A 22,373-nucleotide genomic window follows, 5' to 3' on the forward strand; every position below is an offset into this window, starting at 1 on the left:
TATACAGGAGTAGGCCTTGAACCACATGTTATTGAGACAGCATTCATTTTCATACTAGGATTAAAGAAGCTAAAGCCAGCTAGTGCAACTTTTTATGAAAAACTGAATTTTAAAAAGAGCAGTTTTCCCTCTCCAAACTTTCTACTTTTCACCCTTCCCATCCCTCCTCTCCTCTCTCCGTAAGGTCTTGTCTACTTAAGTGTGAAGATAGTCACTGGAGAATAACTCCTGTGGTCCTGCACTTTGCAACATTAAGATTCTGATTAAGCTTGCAACCAGTCATGATTCAAAATGCCACTGGAAGCACTCTGATTAAGGAGAAAGTCTAGTACTAATGAATGTAACAGAATTCTCTCAGTGGCAACATGCTAGATTTCTAGGCTCAAGTTTCAGTCCTTCAGAGGAGACTTTGTACAGCTTACTATGATGTCCTCACAGGCACCATTTCCATGGACAAACATGTATGAAAGATCTTCCCTTTTAAACATCCAAAGGCCAATTATACAATAGTTACCATAGCCAGTTGTCTTCCTATGTTTCCTACAGTCACGCCTCCTGAGAAAAATATACATGGTAGCCAAGAACGGATGTAAAGAAAATCAGGTGATGTATACCTAAAGCAAACAAAAAAGTTATTAAATTAGAAAAAACCCAACAGAAGTGGAAATATAGTGTCTTGTATAGAAGTATAATAGTGTGAGGAATTTAGCCCTGCCTCAAAGTGGTGATAGCAGGACATAATCCTCCTCTTTTAAAAAATCCAATGTTAGATTAAGGTCAGTTTCCAGCCAAAGAAGATTAAGCAATTCCTTCTCTGTGGAGCTAGTCAATGGCACTTCAAGGTCAGAAGGGGTGACAGGGAGGAGGGGGGAGAGAGACAGAGGCTGCTGTCATGGAGCAGCCTCTGTCTGTGGCGAGCCAGGGCCCACCATGGACACAGGCTGCTTCATGGTAGCCTTTCCTTCCCCTTCCCCACGCTGCTTCCTGATAGTGGCAGCAGCATGGAGAGGGGGCAGGAGGTACTATGAAGCCGGTGCTGTGGGGAGTTGGCTTTTAAGCCAGCTACCCCCAGGACTGGCGCCTGCCTGCCCTCCCCACTGCCTCTGTATGAGGTGCATGCGTGTGGAGCTGGCACACGTGAACAGCCAGCTTAAAATCTGGCTCCCCATGCATATCGGCTCTCGCCTGCCCCTGCACTGCTGTCTCTATCAGAGGCAGCAGCGCAGGAGCGGAGCCCAGTCTTATCAGTTAATCATGTAGTCATCTACACGTTGACATCCCTAGATTCTGTATGAGAGGACACATGACAGTGGCATTACAGCATGCTAAGGGACTGCCCTTAGTTCAGAAGTGGTAAATTACTCGTGTATATAGGTTACAAAATATTTTAATTTTGAATTTCAAGTTATTGTAGTTTCCCTATTTTACAAAAAGAAAAATTCTCTAGAAGTCAGGTTAGTTAAGTGCTAAGTTTGAAATGTTGTACTTACTGATAAACACCATTATATACGAGAAACTGGGTGATCAGAGTAGCTAGAAAGGCTATTGTAATTCCAAGACCAAGACCACTTCTTGAACGATCAAATGTCCACCAAAGGCCCAGTGACAATGCTGCTAGAGTCAAGGAGAGTTGAATGTTATTTGCAAAATCCAGTTTCTGATAAGACCGTTAAGGAAAATTCCTTACAGATTGTTTGAAAAAAATTTGTGGCAAACTTCTTTCTTGTTGTCTACATGAGATATTAAAGTTGACCATTTAAGAGTGACAATTGATTCTGGATGCTCAGTGAGACTTTGGAGATGATTTTCAGAGACCCTATTGACTTTCAGTTGGAGTTGTGAGCTTTTAACTGTGACCATCAGGCCTGAGCTACTCATACCAAGCACCCAAAGATTAAGGAATCCCAATGTAGGGGGATTTTTTTTTTAAATTGGCCACAACTTTTAAGACCTTTTCCCTCCTTTCTGTGGATTTAAGTCTTCTGCTGAAATAGTATCTATTTTAATTTCAATAGAATGAGCATCCATACAGGTTGAACCTCTCTAGTCCAGCAACATCTGTGGTCCAGCATGATTTTAGTTAGCCAGATATCTACTTATCATGGGTGTGACCAAGTTTCCCATGGTTCCATAAAGTTGGTCTACAGCAACCAGTCCTGACTCAGAGTTCTGTGCCTGATAGCTCTAATTTACTTCTAAATGTCTTCTAAGAGCCCAGTAAGAAGTGGAAGTGTTTGGTAATGTTGATAGACAATATTGACCTCCTGTGGTTTGGCAATTCGGTGGTTCAGCACCAGTTAGGTCCTGACTAGAGATTCAACCTTTACCAGCAATTTGAGACTACAGTTAGTATTGGTGAGAAACCAATCTTTGAGCATTAACCATTATAGCAGCCAAAAGGTCATATCTCTAGTTCAAATGTTACATTGATTCAACTGGCACACATTCGAAAACAGTTTGACAGATGGAGAATATGATCTGTTACAAATGCATACTTGAAGTTATAGCTATAAAACGTGTATAGGTTATGAACTCTAGGGATGTTAAATTTAGCTTTAGATTAATTGGCTAATGGAATAGTCAATTTGCATAGACTATTTGATTAGTCAATAAGGGCACCTCCACCTCTGAAGTGCAGCAACAGCCCTAGGACTGTTGCTATACTCCAAAGGCGAAAGCACTGCATGGGGCTATTGGGGGGTCCCAAGCGGTTCCCACTGGCCCTGTGCTCACTGAACCATCACCGAATGAAGCCTGGGATCAGCAGAGGTCCCCACCTGACCCTTGGCTCCAAATGGCGCTGCCACTTTGAAACACTGCGTGGAACCTGGGCCAGCTGGAGACTCTGGGCTCCACATGGCGTTTCAAAGCAGCAACGCTGCATGGAGCCCAGGGTCTGGTCCAAGGCTCCATGCGGCACTGCTGCTTTGAAGAACCCTTTCCTCTTCTCCCTCCCCTTGTTGCCTCTGATAGAATCAGCAAGTGTGTGTGTGTGTGTGTGTGTGTGTGTGTGTGTGTATGTGGAGAAGCAGCCAGTTGACTAATGTGACTATCCAATAAGCATTTGTTGTTCATATCCCTAATGACCACATCTCTTCCATCAGCATTAAGTCTGACCTGTGTAAGTCACTCAATATTGAATGGGAAGACAAACCACTGCTACCATGGTTCATTATAAATAAACATTTAAATAAACATGCAAAAAAGTAAACTAGATCAAGGATACAGCACTTGCATGGTTAATACCAACAAAAACTGCTATGCATCGCATTACACTGGCCCATTCTCTCTTGAATTTGTGTGGTTCTCCAAGATGGCTGTCAATACAGGGGTACAGCAGGCCAACAACAGCTGTAAGAATGAAAGGAGACAGCTTGTACATAGCATTTACACAATTAATATTTCTGCATTAATTTGGCAAATAAATGCATGGCAAAGCCTTCTAAGCAAAGACTTGTAATTTTATATATAGGGGTACTACCAAATTCATGTCTGAAAAACATGTAATGGACTGAAATCTGGTTTCCCCATGAAATCTATAGGTAAAAGTCTACAGCATTTCTCAAACTGGGGGTCCTGTCCAAAATGTGATTGCAAAGTGATCACAGTATTGCCACCTTTGCCTAGCTCTGAAAGGAGCGAAGAAGTAATCAGGGAAGAGTGATTACCAGCTGGGCACCCAGCTTAGAAAGCAATGCTGCAGCAGCACAGAAGTAAGGATGGTAAGATATAGTGCAGTCTCATGATTCTTTCTGGGTGATTTTTGTGATGGCTCTGCCTTCAGAGATGGGCACCCAGACAGCTGTTCCTTGGCCACCCAGCTCTAAAGGCAGCATAGAAGTAAGGATGGTATAGAAATGAGGACTACTCCAGAGTCAGGGGACTTGCTCTTAGGAGAAGGAACAGTTTGTGTGTCACTTTGTATGGCTTCATCTGAATATTACCTGTTACACAATGGTCACAACTCAGAACATTACTGAAAATTTAAACAGTGAAGACTAATATTCCTTTACTTTCAAGAGTTCAGAGTAGTGAATAGGGAGGTTAGATAGTGATTAATTGAATAGTTGTATAACCACATCGAATTTTAGTGGTTACATGACAATTCAATAGTCCCTGGGGGCAGAACTGGGGGCAGAACTGGCAGCCAGTGCACTCCTGGCCTCACTCCCAGGGAGCACCCACCACCCTGTGCTGCTGCCTCTGATTCAGAGGCAGCAGCATGGGGTAGCAGCAGCCCCTGCCTGCGGGGGATCCGAGCTTCACGCAGACAAAGGCTGCACTAGCATCCCACAGAGTGGCTCGCATGAGCCGATAGGTGTGGGGGGCTGGCTTGAAAGCCAGATTCCCATGTGTACCAGCTCCCCCCGCACCTCTGCTGCCTTTGATACAGAGGCAGCTGGAGGGGGAGGGGGAAAGAAGTGCATGTAGTCAATAAGATTAACCAATAAGCCTAGGCTTAACGGTTAACCGTGTATTTGCCTACATGTTGACAGCCCTAATAGCGAAGGCACCATCCAGTAACAGCTGAATAGGCATGACTGAGTTATAGGCAGCTTGAGTTTGGGCCGGATCCAAAGACCACTGAAGTCACTACAACTCATGACTAGGGATGTTAAAGTGTAACTGTGTACGTGGTTAACTGATGAGCCTGGGTTCATTGGTTAGCCTTCACGGTTACATGTAGGCTCATGGTACACAGTTTGCCTCTGGAGAGCCAGCTGCCCTCCCCTCTGCATCAGAGGCAGCAGAATGTGGGGTGCAGGAGGGACAAGCAGGAGCCAGAGCACAACAGCTCCAGGGATACTAACTGCCCTCCTCTGTGTGTAACCACTGAAATTTTTGCAGTTACAGGGTTTACTTTATAACCGTATTTTAACATTCCTGATCAGGAGCACAAATACTGTCTGGACTTGAATCATGAGCAGAACTTTGCCTCCCACCCTAGCTATAAAAAAAATTCTAAGGTTGTCACTCTGAAGACTAGAATGTCTGAATAAGTGTGAAGTGATGAGAACAATGGCAAGTATGGTTGAACACTTTGTTTAGAATATCACCAGGTTCAGTCACCACTGAGATTCATGATCCATCACTAGCCACTTAGTTCTTAGCTATAATCGACTTTACAAATCATACCCATAGTATGGACTTTCAGCTACTACATCTATATAGAAGCACTAGATCACGGTGACAGTTAACAGCCAATTACCAGCCTTATTGCATACCTAATCTGTATATAATAATTTCATTTGTTGTAATGAGTCAGTGATAGGAGGGAGCCAGAACAAGATGGATTATTTGGCTCAATTGCCACAATTCTTCAAAGGTTGATTTACCACGTATACAACTCAATGCAAACTCCCCAATGCAACCCATTCATTAAACAAGTCAATATAACCACCAACACAAGAGTCTATGATAGCCTGTGAAAGAGTGACATTCGAATACTAGATGGATTATAAATGACCCATTTCTACTCCCATTCAGGTCAAGAAAATAGTAGGTGCAAACAATTTATTTTGTTTTAAGAGTTGGTCAAATTCATGAGCGCATTTTTATGACCAGATAGCTTTTGATAGAAGGGGGAAGGCTCAACAGCACTTCCAGTTTGTCTTGGCTTCAGCATTCTAGCCTACCCCCTGCTAGCGTCAGGCATTCATTAGTCCCCCTTATGGATATCAGATATACGCCGGAAAGATGGTTTTAAATACCACATTTCTAAAGCATCAGGGAGGACCACAACTGGAGATGGGACCACTCCATATGGCACAGAGCATTCTCTCCTCTGGTGCTTGGATAGCTGTTCTTATTGACAGCCATATGTGGGGTCAGGAAGGAATTTTCTTCCCCAGATCAAAGGCAAAAATGGAACATTTCCGCCCTCCCCCCAGGTCACTGCCATTCTTTGCAGCAGAAGGTGCAAGTGACATGCTAAGATTAGCAGGAATGATTAGAGCCAGATATAGTGGGAGCCTTGAGCACTTACGCAATCGGGGCCCTCATTCTCTGTCTGAGGAACACAATAGTATAATTTCCAGAAGGCTGTAAGACTTTGGTCTTTTTCAGTTACTGGACTTGGTGTGTGGGAGGTACTGCTGCCCTGTGATATACAGGAGGTCAAACTAGATGATCCAGTGGTCCCTTTTGGCCTTACACTGACTCTAGGTAGAGTTTTGTTACAAACTTCAACAGGAACAGAATAAAGCCTTAAATGAGTCAAATTCTGCTGACAGTTGTACCAATTAAAGTTATATTCCATTGTAACTACAGACAATTTCACTCTAGGTGGCATCTTGTTTTTCATGGCCACATGTTAGAAAAGGTAGAAGTCACCTCTTATTTCCAGAATTTATTCTGACTATGAAAGGACTGTTAGATCTCATTTCACACATGTTCTTGGCCATGCGCTTAAGCTTCAAAGTTGTAGCTAGCTAGAAGAGATACATACAAGCTTGGAATTTCAGACTATTCTAGAATGTTATATGAGCTATGCCATTAGGGCAGCAACTAGTTTTGACATTGAGAATCAGATTGCCTGATAAAAGATGTCTTCTCTTTGGTGTCTATTGTGATATTCACTCTTAGGCAGAGTACTTTGCTTTGGAAACAGTATTAATGGCTACAGCAGTGGTCTCCAACTTTAGGAGAGGAGGCATGAGATAAATTAATTTAAGTGAATTCTAGGATCTCTCTCAAACCTAAACACCCTTGCCCTGCCTCCTTCCCACCTCTGAGGCCCCACCCCTGCTCACTATGCTCCTTCTCGCAACCTCACTCACTTATCAGGCTGGGGGCAAAGGGTTGGGGTGCAGTGGGTGCAGATGCTGATCTTGGGCTAAAGGATTTGGAGTGTGGGAGGGGTTCAGAGCTGAACCTGGGGCAGAGAGTTGAAGTGCAGGAGGGGGTTTAGGGTGTAGGCTCTGGGAGTGAGTTGGGTACAGGGGGATTCAGGGCTAGGGCAGGATTTTGGGGTGCAGGAGGGGTTAAGGATTGGGGCCAGAGCTCAGAATGCAGGCTCCAGCTGGGCACTGCTTACCACTGGTGGCTTCTGAGGGCTAAGGCAGGATCACCTCTACCCTGGCCCTGCATCACTTCCAAAAGCAGCCAGCAAACTCTCTCCATCTCTGCCCCCACCCCACTCTGTGGAGATGGGTACAAGAAGGTGGGAGGGGCACCCCTCCTCCTCCTCTTCCCATGCCCTGTACAGCAAGCAGGAGGCTCTCGGGGGGGGGGGGGGGGAGGGCAACTCCAAGGCAGAGAGCAGGAGCAGCACAGCAGTGCTAAAGGGGCAGATGAAATGCCAGCACTTGATAGCCTCCCAGCCAAACCTGTCAGGATCACCTGTCAAAGGTTCCAAGATCTACCAGGAGATCCCAATCTACTGGTTGGTGTCCTCTGAGCTACAGCTTCAAACAAATGTCTTTGCTTAAAAATTACTCAGCAGCAACTAAGGATCAGCTAAAACTAGATAGCTTATTAAACTTTGCTTTTGTTTAAAAGAACAATACAAGCTATTCAGTATTTTCTAACATCTTTGGGTAGATGTTAGTGTACAGTGGTAGAGGAACTAAAGTCGGTGTGTGGTAAAAATGGATTCCCATAATCCTCTGATCAGCGGACACAAAACTCAAATGAAAGTTTTCAATTTAGTCCTCCTGAAGAAAAAGACTTCAGGTCTATCTGTGATGATGTAATTTTCTATGTATACTTACTCACAAAGAAAAATGCTCTGTTTAAAAAAAAATTCCAGCATTTCCAGGGTTCTTACAAGAATAAGATTGAGAACTTTATCTCCAGCCAGAGCTGAAAAGGGATTTTTTTTTTTGTTAATGTTGCACGTTTTACTAGGCCAAGCAAAACAACTCGGAAGGGCAGGATTCCTTTTCACTGATTATGGGGTTTCCATAGCATTCTCAGTTTCCACAAGCCAGACTATAGATTTTACTCTTACTTTAATGTACTAACACAACGTTATAACATTTGGATTGCAGATACTATGTGGGAAGGTTTAAGTTAAGATTTTTTTTCTATTTGTGTTTTAAAATGGCCATGGGAACATTTCTTTATTTTATTTGTTGTAAATTTGACCTGGTATTTCCATTGTAATCATTTCCCCAGTGCCACCTGTATATACCAAGTGTACAGTATCAAGATGTAAGATTATTAGTAACAATACCGAGGTCAGCTGCCCATTTGTTTCAATTGAACAGCAAAGGCCTCATATTCATTGTGTGTTTTGTTACAGACTATGCTGTTTGCAAGTACTCAAATATTATAAACAGAGATTATGGCTGTTGGCAGTTGCACAGCTCTAGGCAGAAAACAGGGCAGGCAGCCAGAAAGGCTTTCCTCATCCCCCGCTGACATGTGACTTCCTTGTTTCTGATTCTGTTTGTGGCCTGTTCACTCAGGCAGCCAATAGTAACAGAACCTTGCAGGCTCACCAGTTTCAGAGGGAACCAATCATATAGCAAGCAGTGAGGAGAGCCATGCCTGCTGCTGCACTAGGTCCTAGCACTGTTCACAGGCCTGCCAGAAAACAAGATACTCAGGATATACTCCTGATTCTCCACTTGCTGTCTGGTGTGTGAGCATCTCTTGGCTCACAGGAGAAAAACTCTGAACACCACAGTCTGCAGAAATTGCATCAGCCCTGAAGAGCTGTGTGTAGAGAAATGGCTAATTATTTCTTCAGAACACATAGCTGCTGAAATACTGACCAGCTGAACTGAGTATTAATACCTCATATACATGTCAATGCAGTTTGAAAAAGCAGTACATCACCTTTGAGTACTTTGTGCCACATATGAAATTAGTTTTCTCCTGATGTGGGGAAAGCTGCACCAAGTCCAACCCCCCCTCCCTTCTCCCCACAACTCACATCAGCTACATTCATGTGACGTGTGGCTAGCCCCAAAACATGCAGATCACAGATCCTTAGGGCCTGTTCCCTCCTTCTCACACTGCTGCTGACTAAACCACCTCCCAGTCAACTACAGGACTCACCTGCTGCTGTCCCACAGCAAGGGGGCACCCACCAGGCAGAGGAGAAGATAGTGGCAATAACTTCCTCGGGGAACAGGGTCACGTTCCTCTGTATCTGCAGTAAGTTCAACACCAGTGCCATGAAAGCACCCACAGCAAAGAGCACCAGGCTCCGTTGCACCAGATGTTGGTTCAAGTTCAGGCTGCTGTTGCTGCTACTAGTATTGCTTCTGAGAATGGAAGTGCTAGGGGTCCGTGTTCCATGACCCACCAGAGTCCGTGGGGAGCTTGAGACAGAAGAGCTCAGCATCTCACCCACCCTGGCAGCTAGTCCCACAGCAGTTTTCCCCAGTTGGTTTTTATGCCTTCCTCTAGCAGTGCAGGAACAGCTCCAGCTGCAGTTCTCCAATCTGGGCATTGGCTTCACCATCTGGGTCCTACCATTCACATGGAGAGAAAAGAGTGGCTTTTAGGGCCCCAAAACAGGGACAGTCACTCAGGCCTAAATCCTCTGCACTTGTGTGCGTGTTTGTGTGCATGTGTACATACACTCCCAAGCAGAAATGCCTAGCATTTGTAGAACACCGACCATTGGAGGAGCCCAAATTAATTTAGATCCCCACCACTCACCCGCTCATTTTACAGCTAGAGCGTGACAAGGCTATGGAAGGGCCAAGAGCAGGTCAAACAGTGCAGCCTGTCCGGCGCGTCTCAATCCATCGGTCAACCCGACTCCCCCTCTCAGCCCAGGATGACAACCTACCTAGGCCCCTCTCCCACCTGCGGGCGCTATTCTAGGAGCAGGGGCGCCCGCTGTCCCAAGCCCCTCCGTGCATGCAGCGCAGTCCCTGCAGGGGCCCGGGCTCCCTCAGCCCACGGCTGGCAGCGCCCGCCCGCCAAGGGCAAGAGGTATGTGGTAGCGCCCGCCACGCTGGGGGGGAAGGGATCCCCATTTCCCAGCCTCCCCCCACCAGGGACCAGCGCAGCGACTGCTGTGTCCCCTGCCTGCCGCGGCTGGGCACCCACCTGCAGGGGCGCTGCTCGGGCTTCCTCCCGGTCCTGTCCCGTCCGGCCGCTGTAGTGGTCTGGGGAAAGGTTTATAAGCAGCGAGCCTCGATGTCACGTTACCCGCTCCCGACCTACCCTGGAGGCAGAGGGAGCGCCGGCCCCTACCCCTCCCCTCGGAGCGGTGGGGGGAAGGGAAGGAGCCTCCGCGCGGCGCCGGGCACAACATTCGGTCTGGTGAGGCTCGGCAGCCAATGAGAGCCAGGCGGCCGATATGACGTGCGGGACACACCACCCGCCGCCTTCCTCCTCGGCTGACAGCTGCGAAGCTTCAGGGCCGACTGGCGGGAGGAGCTGGCGCGCGGCTGGGCGGGGCAGGGAAAGAGAAGAGCGCGCGCTGTGCGCCCGGCCGTGGCGGGGAGGGTGAAGGGTCCCCAACGAACGGAGCGAACGTTCCTGGGCCAGTCCCAACGGAAAAAGCAACCGGCTTAAACTGGCTGAGGCCAAGGGTGGTGGGGAGGTCGCGTGGCACCTGAGGGGCTGGGCAGGGCAGATGCCATAAAGACCAGAATGGACCAGGATGCTCAAGTGTCTGGTGCGCCTAACGGGGTAAGGGGACAGATAGGTCCTGTTGCCTTCTGGGCGCTAGTCCCCATCACACCTGGTAATAAACCCTGACAGCTTCTATTGCTCCAACTCTCGCCCTCATTCACCGTATGCAAAGTTATCAGTGGCGAAGCTGTGAAACAGCCTGTCCTGCTCTGACCCCCAGCAGCTGTTGCCTGTGTTATGCAGGAGGTCAGAGTAGATAGAGCCTCAGAACTGGCTCTTCTGTTCTTAAAATCCAAGTTCATGAGCAATCCATGAGCCTGGAGCAGCATTTTTTTTTGCCCAGAGCTTTCAAACTGGATTCACTAAATAAAACTGAAGTGTAGTTACTCTCACTTCAGTGGAGAAATCCTGGATCTTGATGTGCCAAATGCAATAGAAATGAAAAACATACATGATTCCTGCCCATTTTCAACCCTAATCCCTCAAAATTCTGATGAAAAATCTACAGGCAGTGCATTGATATTTTCAAAAATGTCTAAGGCATGTAGTTATTTTCTATTAAAAACGTTTTAAATTAAGCAATATATGTCAGAATTCACTAGGCAGCTTTGTTCATTTCAATCAAATACTTATCTGTAAAAGCCACATCTATAATGTAAAATCAACATCAGCTAGACAAGTTCCATAGCAAAATTTCCATGTAAAGATGTGTAAGTGCCTTGTATTTAAAAACATCAAAATGACAGATGTAGGTTATCTGGATACAGATTCATTTGTTGTAAAAGAATGACTACAACTTGTCTATCTAGAAGGCAATCTAGGTTTAAAAAATGGGAAGACATAGGTCCCTATTTGGATTTTTCAAGTGCTGCTGTGCTAGGATGTTTGAGGGGAAGAGATTTTAAGTGGATTAGGAACAGTAATGCTTGATCTTTGTTTATGCACCATCTATTAGGATCTTTAATTAGAACTACCTATTCCGTGCCGCATGTAGCCGTGGGAACGGAGTTCGGACTAAGGGGGATTTAAAAATGGCGGCGCCCGGGAACATGCAAATGAAGCCCGGGATATTTAAATCCCAGGCTTCATTTGCAACTCCGCTTGCCCTAATTACCCTACCTAGCTCGAACTAACAAGCTAGTGTAGACATACCCTATTTTGGTAAAATTTGGGGATCTTGAGGCATCTCAGGAAGGGGAGAGGGAAAGTGAAAGTGAAGGAATTAGGCAATAGTGACTCAGCCAAAGGGCTACTACCAGAAAGGTGCTGAGAGGGTGAAAACATTACATCCAGGAAGGAAGCCCTGTCTATTCCAGATTGGGAACAAACTAAAAGACATTAAAGAGGACATCAAGAGAGGCCCTGCTGGACTGGTACCCTGGAAGGATTTCGCTTTATTTTGCACACAGACTGTGCCTGACTTGACCGGAAGGTTGAGTCACTGAAGAGCCTCCATAAACAGAGTGTAGGCCAAGAGGTGCGAATGAGAGGGTAGTGCAACACCATTATAATAATACGTCACAGTTAGTGGTTCTTCAATTTCACATTTAAATTAAGGGTGTTAAGGACTGGTCCACTAGTCGATTCCCCGCTTGCTGCCTCTATAAGATAGAGGCAGCAAAGGGAAGAGGGAAGAGGGGGTACTTCAGAGCGGCAGCACAACACAGTTGAGCCCGGGCTCAGCAGTGCAGCACTGCCGCTTTGAAATGCAGAGGCGGTGTTCAAAGGGGCAGTGCAGCACAGCTGAGCCTGGGATCAGCTATGCAGATCTGCCCCTATGAAATGCTGAGGGCGTCTGCGCTGAGTGGAGCCCAGGGTCAGCGGGGGACTCCAGCTGATCCCGGGCTCTGCGTGACATTTCTGCGGAACCCGCAGTCACCTAGGGAATCCCCAGATGACCCCGGGCTCCGCGTGGCATTTCAAATAGAGAGTGCAACATGGAGCCTGAGATCAGCGGGGGACTCTGAGTTCTCCACTGATCCCGGGCTCCATGAGGGTGCTTCCTCTTTGAAATGCACAAGAGCCCCTGCTAGGAACTCTTTTTATTTCAAAGCTGGCACGCCTGCGTGCAACCTGGAGTCAGCGGGACTTCCCACTGGCCTGGGGCTGCAAGTGTAATTCCTCATTCCTCCTTTGAAATGTACAAGAGCCCCAGCGGGCTCTTGGGTGAATACCATTTGGTCATGGTGACTTATTACTGTTTATCAGTTTTTTAAAAAACCTCCTCTTCTTACACCTCAGTCTGGGTCAGTTCCTCAGATTTGTAATTGGAAAAAGAGTGGCTCGGGTGTGCAAATCTCCCTTACATCCTTTGCAGTGAATGCAAATAATTCATTTAGATTCTCCAAAATGGCCCCGTTTACAGGAAACTATTTTGAAATTAGCGTTACCTGGGGGACTTAGGTAAACAATTATTGTGGAAGCCAAAACCTGTAGTAAAGCCTAAGGCCTAAGACAGGTTGCCCCCCCCCCCCCCCAGAAGCCAGATTCTGCCTGGTGTTACGTATCTAGTCACCGTTGGATTGGGTAACCACAAATCAGGCGAGAGACCAATTTTTAGGGCCAAACCATATATTTTGAAAAGTCAAACGCACAACAACAACAATGACATAAACCCACCCTATCCCAGAAGAGAAAGAAGATAGATAGGTCCCGAATACCCAAGGGGTATACGTTACAATATCAGAGGCGGCGATTGAGGCCTGCGACCTTCTACCCTGCGGCTAATGTGAAGCCTTAGGGGAGGACGGCAGGCCATCCCTCGCTGACAGGGAGTAGTCCAGTCAAACGAGTCCTCCATAGATGGGCCCTCGCCTCCAGTGGAAAAGGTAAGTTCCTTCAGGAGTTGGCACTCGATAGTCCTTCGACTCACAGCCCAATCCAGTAGGTAAGGATGATGGTAATAAAGTCCAAGTCCATGTGGCAGAAGCCAGCAACCAATCAAATGGGGTATTCCCACACCCACGGTGGCTATCTCACCACGACTCGAGCTAAATCCTTGTACCAATATCCATGAACCAAAATGGAGCACCACGGGAAACAGACAAACATTGACAGGCCTTCTAAACGGTAGACAGTGATTGACAGACAATAGTACAGACGGACAGAGGCGAACCAGAACCCCTCTTTGGTCAGGGCTTATAAACTCTTCAAGGCGGGAAAAGGGTGGTAAGGGTTGGGTGCACAGAATGGTGCTGTGTGCAATGTTCTAGGAGGGAGGGGTGCACAGTTTCTGGGTGGTGTGCAGCTCATTTGAGTGCCTAGTGCATAGTTTTGAGCTGAGTGCATAACTAAGTGCGGTGTGCACTTAATGTTTCGGCGGGAAAGAGTGGCAAAGGAAGAAGAAAGAAAACAAGATGGAATCTGAAGAGACTCCATTTTAACAAGCAATTGCTTTAATTATCCTTACCCAGGCAACATTAGTAAGTTCAACTTAATAACTCCTGAAAAAAACAACAATGGTCCTATAGCACCTTGGGGTATGTCTAGACTACATGGCTCCGTCGACGGAGCCATGTAAACTAGTTTACCCGGCATAGGATTATTTAAATCCCTGCTTCGTTAAAATAAACATGGCCGCCGCACTGTGCCAACGATCAGTTAATCCGGCACAGCATGGTAGTCTAGACGCAGATCAGTTGGCTGGGGAAGCCTTTGCTGACTGATCCTGTAATCCTCGTTTACGAGGCATAAGGGATCGGTCGGCAAAGGTTTCCCCAGTTGACCGATCCGCGTCTAGACTACCGTGCTGTGCCAGATCAGCTGATCGTCAACACAGCGCAGTGGCCATGTTTATTTTAATGAAGCAGGGATTATTTAAATCTCCACTTCTTTGCCTATGCCGGGTAAACTAGTTTACATGGCTCCGTCGACATAGCCATGTAGTCTAGACATACCTTTAGAAACTAACCAGAAGGACCATTGTTGTTTTTTAAGTTTTTTTTAGTCATTGACTAACACAACTACCCCTCTGAGACTTAATAACTCCTGATTTAACAATTTTGAACTAGCATGTCTACACTATTGGGAAGCCTCAAAATTAGTCCAAGGCAGGCTTCATTAATGTGGATGGTCTACCTCAGACTTAGAGCCCCAGGAAGCACTCGGGAGTAATTAGTTCGAATTACTCTGAGGAGTAATTATTTTGAAATAGTAGCACCAGAATGTCCACTTTATTGTTATTTTGATATAACTATTTCAGAATTAGCATTACTCCTGATGAGAAACAGGAATATAGACTTTGAATTCCATGACCCATTATTTCGAAATAATGAGCTTGGTAGTGTGGATGCTCTGCTTATAAATTCGACCTCAGAGGGGTTATGAAATAAAGTCCTATTGTAAACCAGGGCTTGGGGTGATTGTACTAGCATCTTGATCATTGAGAGTCTCCACTGTTTGGCAGGCTTCCTGCTTCTGATGTACTTTTAAAAAATTGCTGGTTTTTTTGTTTCTTTTGTTGCACTATGAATTCTTTCTGGACTGCCTAATTATATTTTTACACTTTACTTCCCAGAATTTATTATTCTTCCTGTATATTGATTAGTAGGGAAACTGGTCAAGTGCTGTTCTGCAGCCATTATTGCTGAACTTCCTGGGCCCAAGAGATTATTTACAGAACTGTACATGTTGGGTTTCTACTTAAGTGCTATCACAATAGCGTAGAAACTTGTTAAAATGGGCCTCAGATTTCACTTCCATATTGCATCTATTGGTTTATTTTTTGTAGCAGTAGTTCTACTGCGGGGTTTCATCCATGTAGGCATTTATTGTGTAGGAGGCCCACAGAACTGTTCCTTGTAATGCTTTTATAGCCAATCTAAAGCACACTGATATACCTGAGCGTGGCAATAAATACATGTAATTTAGGGTGTGTTCAGTATCCATGAATCATTATACAATATTGATTTGGAGCTTTATTGAAACACCATGAAAGACAAGTGTCACTTCAGTGCAACAATAGAAACCAATGTACTGAAACATGTCAGTACAACAGAATGTGGCAGCATGGAAGAAAAATAACACTGTAATTTATTTGATGACTAAATGTGCCCAAATCATTTTTGAAATAGTAGCATTGGGTATGTCTACACTACAAAGTCAATTCGAACTAACAGACGTTAGTTCGAATTAACTTTAATAGGCGCTACACATGCAAACCGCTAGTTTGAACTTAATTCGAACTAGCGGAGTGCTTAATTCAAACTAGGTAAACCTCATTCTACGAGGACTAACGCCTAGTTTGAATTAAGTAGTTCGAATTAAGGGCTGTGTAGCCACTTAATTCGAACTAGTGGGAGGCTAGCCCTTCCCAACTTGCCCTGGTGGCCACTCTTCTGCCCCCGTCCCGGCCCCGAAGCCCTTAAAGGGGCATGGTCTGGCTACGGTGCCCATGCCAGGTGCAAGCCTGCCAGCACCCAGCCAGCAGAACCTGCACCTGGCACGGCACGAGCCAGGTACCCACTGCCACCCAGCCCTCCGCTTCTTCCCGGGAGCAGGCTGGCGGCTCCCAGGAGCCTGCCCGGGGCCGCAAGAGGCGGGCGCCCGCCTGGTCTAGTGCGGAGATCGTAGACCTCATCCAGGTTTGGGGGGAGGCCTCCAACGTCCACGATCTCTGCACTAGGCACAGGAAAGCAGCCGTCTAGGGCAGGATAGCTGCCAGCCTGGCCACCAAAGGCCACCTGCAAACCCAGGAGCAGGTTTGCATGAAAATCAAGTTGGTCCAGTGAGACCCCCGACCCTGAGCCCTGAGCTTACAATGGCCGTACTGGGTCAGACCAAAGGTCCATCTAGCCCAGTAGCCTGTCTGCTGACAGCGGCCAACACTAGGGACCCTGGAGGGGATGAACCGAAGACAATGACCAAGTCATTTGTCTCATGCCATCCATCTCCAGCCTTCCACAAACAGAGGCCAGGGACACCATTTCAACCCCCTGGCTAATACCACTCCGTGGACCCAACCTCCATGACTTTATCTAACTTCTCTTTAAACTCTGTTATAGTTCTAGCCTTCACAGCCTCCTGTGGCAAGGAGTTCTACAGATTGACTATGTGCTTTGTGAAGAAGAACTTTCTTTTATTAGTTTGAAGCCTGCTACCCATTAATTTCATTTGGTGTCCTCTAGTCCTTGTATTATGGGAACTAATGAACAACTTTTCTTTATGCACCCTCTCCACACCACTCATGATTTTATGGACCTCTATCATATCCCCCCTTAGTCTCCTCTTTTCTAAGCTGAAAAGTCCCAGTCTCTTTAGCCTTTCTTCATATGGGACCTGTTCCAAACCCCTGATCATTTTAGTTGCCCTTTTTGGAACCCTTTCCAAGGCCAAAACATCTTTTCTGGGGTGAGGAGATCACATCTGTACACAGTACTGAAGGTATGGCGTACCATAGTTTGATACTTCCCTTCCTCCTTCTTCCCCTGGCTTCCCCCTTCCAGCTCCCTCCTCCCGGGTTTCCCCTTCCCCTCTCCCACCCTCTCTCTTCCCCTCTCCCACCTCCTTTTCCCAGTCTCCCCAGAGGTTAATCCCCCCTCCCCCAGTTTTGTTAAATAAAGAGAGTTTCTATTTTTGAACACGTGTCCTTTATTTTGTACATCAGGAAGGGGGCTAGGGAGGGGTAAGTGGAAGAAGGTGAGGGAGGTATGGGGTACGAGCCCCTGAGGGGGAGGACTAGGGTGGCTCTGCGGGCTCCTCGGGGTGGAAGGTCTCCTGCAGGCCCCCGATTGACCCCCACCGGATGGCAGACTGCGGCAAGTGCAGCCAGGCTGATGGCCGAGTGCTGTGATGTGCCGAGTGTGGGCACTCAGGGCACTCCAAGTCAGGACTGCTTTGCTGTCCCTCATCGAGGTAGACAAGCAAGCAGGGAACCCCTGAGAACTGTCTGTCCGGTGTGGGGGTTGGGTCCCTTTAAGCACAGCCCTCGGCTAGCCTGATACAGCAGCTCCACGCTCTAAGTCCTAATTTGATGCCCTGCCGGCACTGCTTCTGGCCAGCCTTAACTTCGGTTCAGGGTCCACTCAATGTGGACATGCTAGTTCGAATTAGCAAAACGCTAATTCGAACTAGTTTTTAGGTCTAGATGCACTAGTTCGAATTAGCTTAGTTCGAATTAAGTTAGTTCGAATTAGTGCTGTAGTGTAGACATACCCATTGTTTCTGCAAGTATGTTCAATCGTTCTGATAAAAATCAGGATGATTCCACAATATGTGGGCCTAGCAATGATATGCCATAAAGATAACACATTCTAAAGAGTTCCTTCTAGCATTGAATAAGGACTTTTATTAGAATAAACTTTCACAGGAACTGGACCCTTAATATTGAACACAGCTGCCAGCAGAAATAAGAATGACCACTAAACTTGCTACATTCAGAGGTGATGGCAAAAATCTCTTTGCCCAAGCATTTCCATAATAACACCCTCTAGCTCAGGCATGGGCAAAATAGGACAGGTGGGCTGGATCTGGCCCACCAAGCCACCAGATCTGGCCCATGGATGCAGCAGGGAGCCTCAGGCAGACTCCCTACTTGTTCTGCCCCCTTCTGCATGCCACTCAGAAAAGTGGCTTCCAGGCTGTTTGTGTTTCATAGCTGGGGCGGGGTGGGGTAGGGGAAGAGGTTTCATGCACTCTCCCCACCCCTAGCACAATTCCTTTGGCCAGTTGCTGGCCAATGGGCGCTGCCTGTTTGAAGAATAGGCAGCTCACAAAGCACCACTTCTCCCTCCCCTCTGGCTCTTATTCACAGACGCACATAACCCTTGCAGGGGTTGGGACAGGCAGTGAGCCTGCCTGGGAAACATGCAGGGCTGGTGGCTGGGAGTCACCTAGGTAAGTCTCCTGGTAAGATCTTGCCTCTGACACCCCAGCCCCTTCTTCCTCCCCAACCCTCTGTCCCCCTGGCCCATATAATGCAAGCCCTCTTCTCCCCTCATGCACCTATATTCCTCCCCAGATCTTGCACCCCAAACCCCTGCCCTAGGTCACAACCCAAGCCCCTGTACTCCTCCTGCACCCCAGTCCCATGCCCCAGGTCATAACTGCCTCAACCTAAACTCCCTCCCAGACCCCACATTCGCTCCTACACCATAATCCTTTATCCCAGCTCCCTTCCGCACTCAACCTTCATTCCTCCTTCATTAATATCATGGAAGATTGTGTCCCTTGACCACTTTCCAAAATCTTGAAGTGGCCCCCCATAAAAAATGATTGCCCACCCCTGCTCTAGGTTAAAGATTAATTTTAAAAAACTTATGTAAGCCTGTAGAGGAGCAAGGGCAAGAAAGAGAGAGAGAGTGTTACCAATTTTTAACTTAGAAGATGCTCAAGTACTATGATTATGAGGCTATATAACAACATGGAAGAACAATAAAGAAAACACTTATTTCAATTAGTTTTCTTTTTGCTTTCCCCCCTCTTTATCAACCATGCTGAACAATCCTTGGTAGGTTTGTATTAGTTTGTATTTTTCTCTCTTTTTAGGTCAGTAGCTTTCAGGACATGTTTTAACCTTATCTTATGTTTTTCGCTGACTTTCCATAAACTAAAATGTCACCTAGAGAAATTTCCACTCTCTCATCCTTGTAGAATCTAGCTTATTTTTCCTTTGGATGATTTGTTGGGCAGGTTGTATTGTTGAATAAGAGTTGACCAAAGCAATATTTTGTTAGTGTTTTTTTCAATTATTGTAAAAAGACATCAGATAACTTGACTCAGTTTATTGAAAATAGATTAATCAGAATGGTTCATAAATTACCAGATACGGAATACTGGTTTGTGGCAGTTTCAATCTGGTTCAAAAGTATGAATCCAATTCAGCTTATATTTATAGTCGTTTTATTTACAATAAGTAGAAAACTAATATCCTTACTTCCCTTTCTTGAAATCTAGTTTCACTCTTATTTTGTACAATAAAAAGAGATCTACATTAACATGCCAGATTACAATAGACTGGAGTACAATTAAGCACTAACTTAGACTTGCCCACAATTTAATATTAGGCATGTCAATGTGTAGTCGACTGTACAATTAACTGATAAGCCTAGGCTTATCAATTAATCTTGTTGACTGCACACATCCCCCCATCTCTGATATCTCTATCAGAGGCAGCAGCCTGGGATGGGGTAGGGGAGGCTGCCGCGAAGCAGCCTTGTCTGCATCAGGCCCAAGTCCCCCACAGACAGAAGCTGCGCTGCCTCCGATGGAGCAGCCTCTGTCCACAGTGATTCTGGGCCTGCTGTGGACAGAGGCTGGTCCCTGGCAGCATCCCTTGTCCGTGGAAGATCCATGCTCCCTGCGGATAGAGGCTGGCCTCTGTCTGCAGGGGGCTCAGACCCACCGCGGAAAGGGGCTGCTACTGGAGCAGCCTCTGACCACTGTGGGCCCAGGCTCACTGTGGACAGAAGCTGCTCCATGAGAGGCCGAGCAGCTTCTGCCCGTGGGGAGCACGGACCCCCTGTGGACAGGGCGGCTGCCAGATCAGCCTCTGTCTGCAGCTAGCCCGATGCACCCTGGATAGAGGCTACTTCATCTCTGTGTATGCTCAAAAACTTCTCAGCAATAAGTTGATCCAATAAAACATATTATCTCACCAATCTTCTCTCTCTGTCTTAGAACTGATGTTGATACAACACTGCAAACAATGCAATAATGAACTTTTGTTCTACTGTTCTCCTCATTCTCTCCAATTTTTCCTACATTTGGGAAGTAGAGATATTGTCACCCTCTGTACTGTGCTGAGCACAGAGGGTGTAGTGCCATCTACCAATAGGCTCTGTATTAGTCATCTTTAAACATTCTGTTTTCACGGAACACCATCCAGTGTGCCCTCAGCAATTTATGAGGCCTTGCTTAAAGATTGTGATTTGGTGTAGGAAGTAATTTGCAGTGGCCTGAGACACATACATCTCATCTTTTCGTTACTGTGTTTAAGTTTTGAATTGACAAAGGTTATGTATGTCTGTGGCTGTTGAGAGCTACCCTGGGCTGCAAGCTAGGGGTGGACCTCATCTCCTTCGGGCTTAAAAGTCTCCCAGTTATCTCTGTTGCTGAATCACTTCTAAATGTTACAACAGTGTTGCCAATATGGAGATTAATAGTCGAAGTATGTTCAGGAATGCCATCTCTGGACACATATCACAGGAAAGAGGCATTATTTCTCCTGTTGTATTATGCAAGCAAGGTAGTAACAAACTTCAACAGGCCTTTATTTACCAAAGGTGAAACCTCTTTACAAAGCTGCTGCTGCTTCCCTCTGTAGCTCTCACTCAGGCCTGGCCCATTTCCTCCCCCCTCCTTCCTGTTTCCTGTGCTTCCAGACTCCCAACAGCCAGTGCTCCGAGTTCTAATAATTACAAGAAGCATCTAAAACACCACACTTCCTCCTTCTTTTTTGAAAGACATATTTCCATTTTCTTCTCTCTTTTCTTTTCCTTTTTTTCCCAGTTAATTTTGCATTGTCCTAGTTTTTTAAATTAATGTGACACATATTAAATGGCTTAGAAACTGGTAGGGTCTCAATGTGATTGTAGACTGGGAGTAATCATTGAGTGTTTCCAGTGAGGTCCCATAAGGATTGGTTCTCGGTCTTGTTCTGTTTAATTTTTTTATCTGTGATCTGGAGAAAAACAAAGTTACCACTAATAAAAGTTAGCAGATGACACAAAGGTTGGGGGACTAGTAAATAATGAAGAGGACAGTCATTGATACAATGATCAGGATTGTTTGTTAACCAGATGTGTATTAATATATTTAAATGTATTCATCCAGGAACAAAGAATGTAGGCCATACTTTCAGGATGGGTGGTAAGCAGTGGCTCTGCAAAAGGTTTGAAGGTCATGATGGATAATGAGCCAACTTGAACTCACTGTGAGCAAAAGAACTGATGCTATCCTGTGATGTATAAACACGAGAATTTTGCATAGGAGTTGAGAGGTTTTTCTATATTTGTCAGTAGTGCAATTGCTGTTGGAATACTATGTCCAGTGCTAGTGCACACAATTCAAGAAGGGAATTGATAGATTGAGTCATAAAAATGTTTTCTAATCTTTTATCAGTCCTCACAGTGATAGATGCAGGGCTTTCCTTCGCAACGTTGCTAAATCAGTGTCACTGTGATTGATGCAGCAGCATCAGTTTAGCTCATCGAGGGTGCATCTACACTGCATCATTATTCTGGAATAACAGCCGTTATTCTGAGATAACAGTGTGAGTGTCTATACAGCAATTTCATTATTTCAAAATAAAATCAAAATAATGGATGGCTGTTTCCGTCTTTTGTAAACCTAATTACACGAGAAATAGCGCTTCTTCCGAAATAGCTATTTTGGAAGAGGGCATATATCAATGTGGCACAGGGAGTTATTCTGAAAGAAGGGACCTCCAGGAAATCCCACAGGTGCCCTGCTGGCCACTCTGGCCACACTCCTCAGAACTCTATAGTTCCTCTTCCTGTGAAGCCCCTAAAGCTGCAGACACGGGGAAAGGGCTTGTGGCAGGAAGCTGGCCCTGACAACCTCCAGCCACGCTGCTTCTGCCACAGCATAACATCTGGCCAGCATTGCAGACCCTCAAGCCCCCCAAGAACCCCCTGCTCATCCAAGGGAGAAGTCTGATGACTTCCAGGAGCCTGCCAGATGCTGCAAAAGGCATGCACTGTCCTGGTCTGGGGTGGAGATCCTGGCCCTCATTGAGGTGTGGGGCGAGGAGGAAAACCTCCAGGATCTCCACTCCAGATGGCATAACGCCAGCATCTATTGTCGGATGGCCAATAGCCTGGCCACCAAGGGCCACATCAGGAACCAAGAGCAGGTCTGGAGCAAGGTGAAGG

At 46.2% G+C, this 22,373-nt stretch overlaps 1 protein-coding gene across 3 annotated transcripts in view; it reads right to left on the minus strand.

Annotated features, from left to right (window-relative positions):
* INSIG1 (insulin induced gene 1) overlaps positions 1-10,233 on the minus strand; it is a 23,166-nt gene extending 12,933 nt beyond the window's left edge. For 2 of the 3 annotated variants that reach the window (XM_089776783.1, XM_075922767.2), the window contains exons 1-5: positions 10,012-10,233; positions 9,007-9,422; positions 3,227-3,351; positions 1,491-1,657; positions 515-614 (exon numbers count right to left, since the gene is read on the minus strand). In XM_089776783.1, the coding sequence (XP_089632909.1) occupies positions 515-614; positions 1,491-1,657; positions 3,227-3,351; positions 9,007-9,415 (801 nt within the window). In that variant the 5' untranslated portion in view covers positions 9,416-9,422; positions 10,012-10,233. The remainder of the gene's footprint in view (positions 1-514; positions 615-1,490; positions 1,658-3,226; positions 3,352-9,006; positions 9,423-10,011) is intronic. The other variant, XM_006129327.5, reaches the window with a different exon arrangement.
* Between the last annotated feature and the right edge of the window lie 12,140 nt (positions 10,234-22,373).

Source organism: Pelodiscus sinensis, chromosome 2, assembly GCF_052426305.1.
Source record: "Pelodiscus sinensis isolate ZL-2025 chromosome 2, ASM5242630v1, whole genome shotgun sequence".
Classification (NCBI taxonomy): Eukaryota; Metazoa; Chordata; order Testudines; family Trionychidae; genus Pelodiscus; species Pelodiscus sinensis.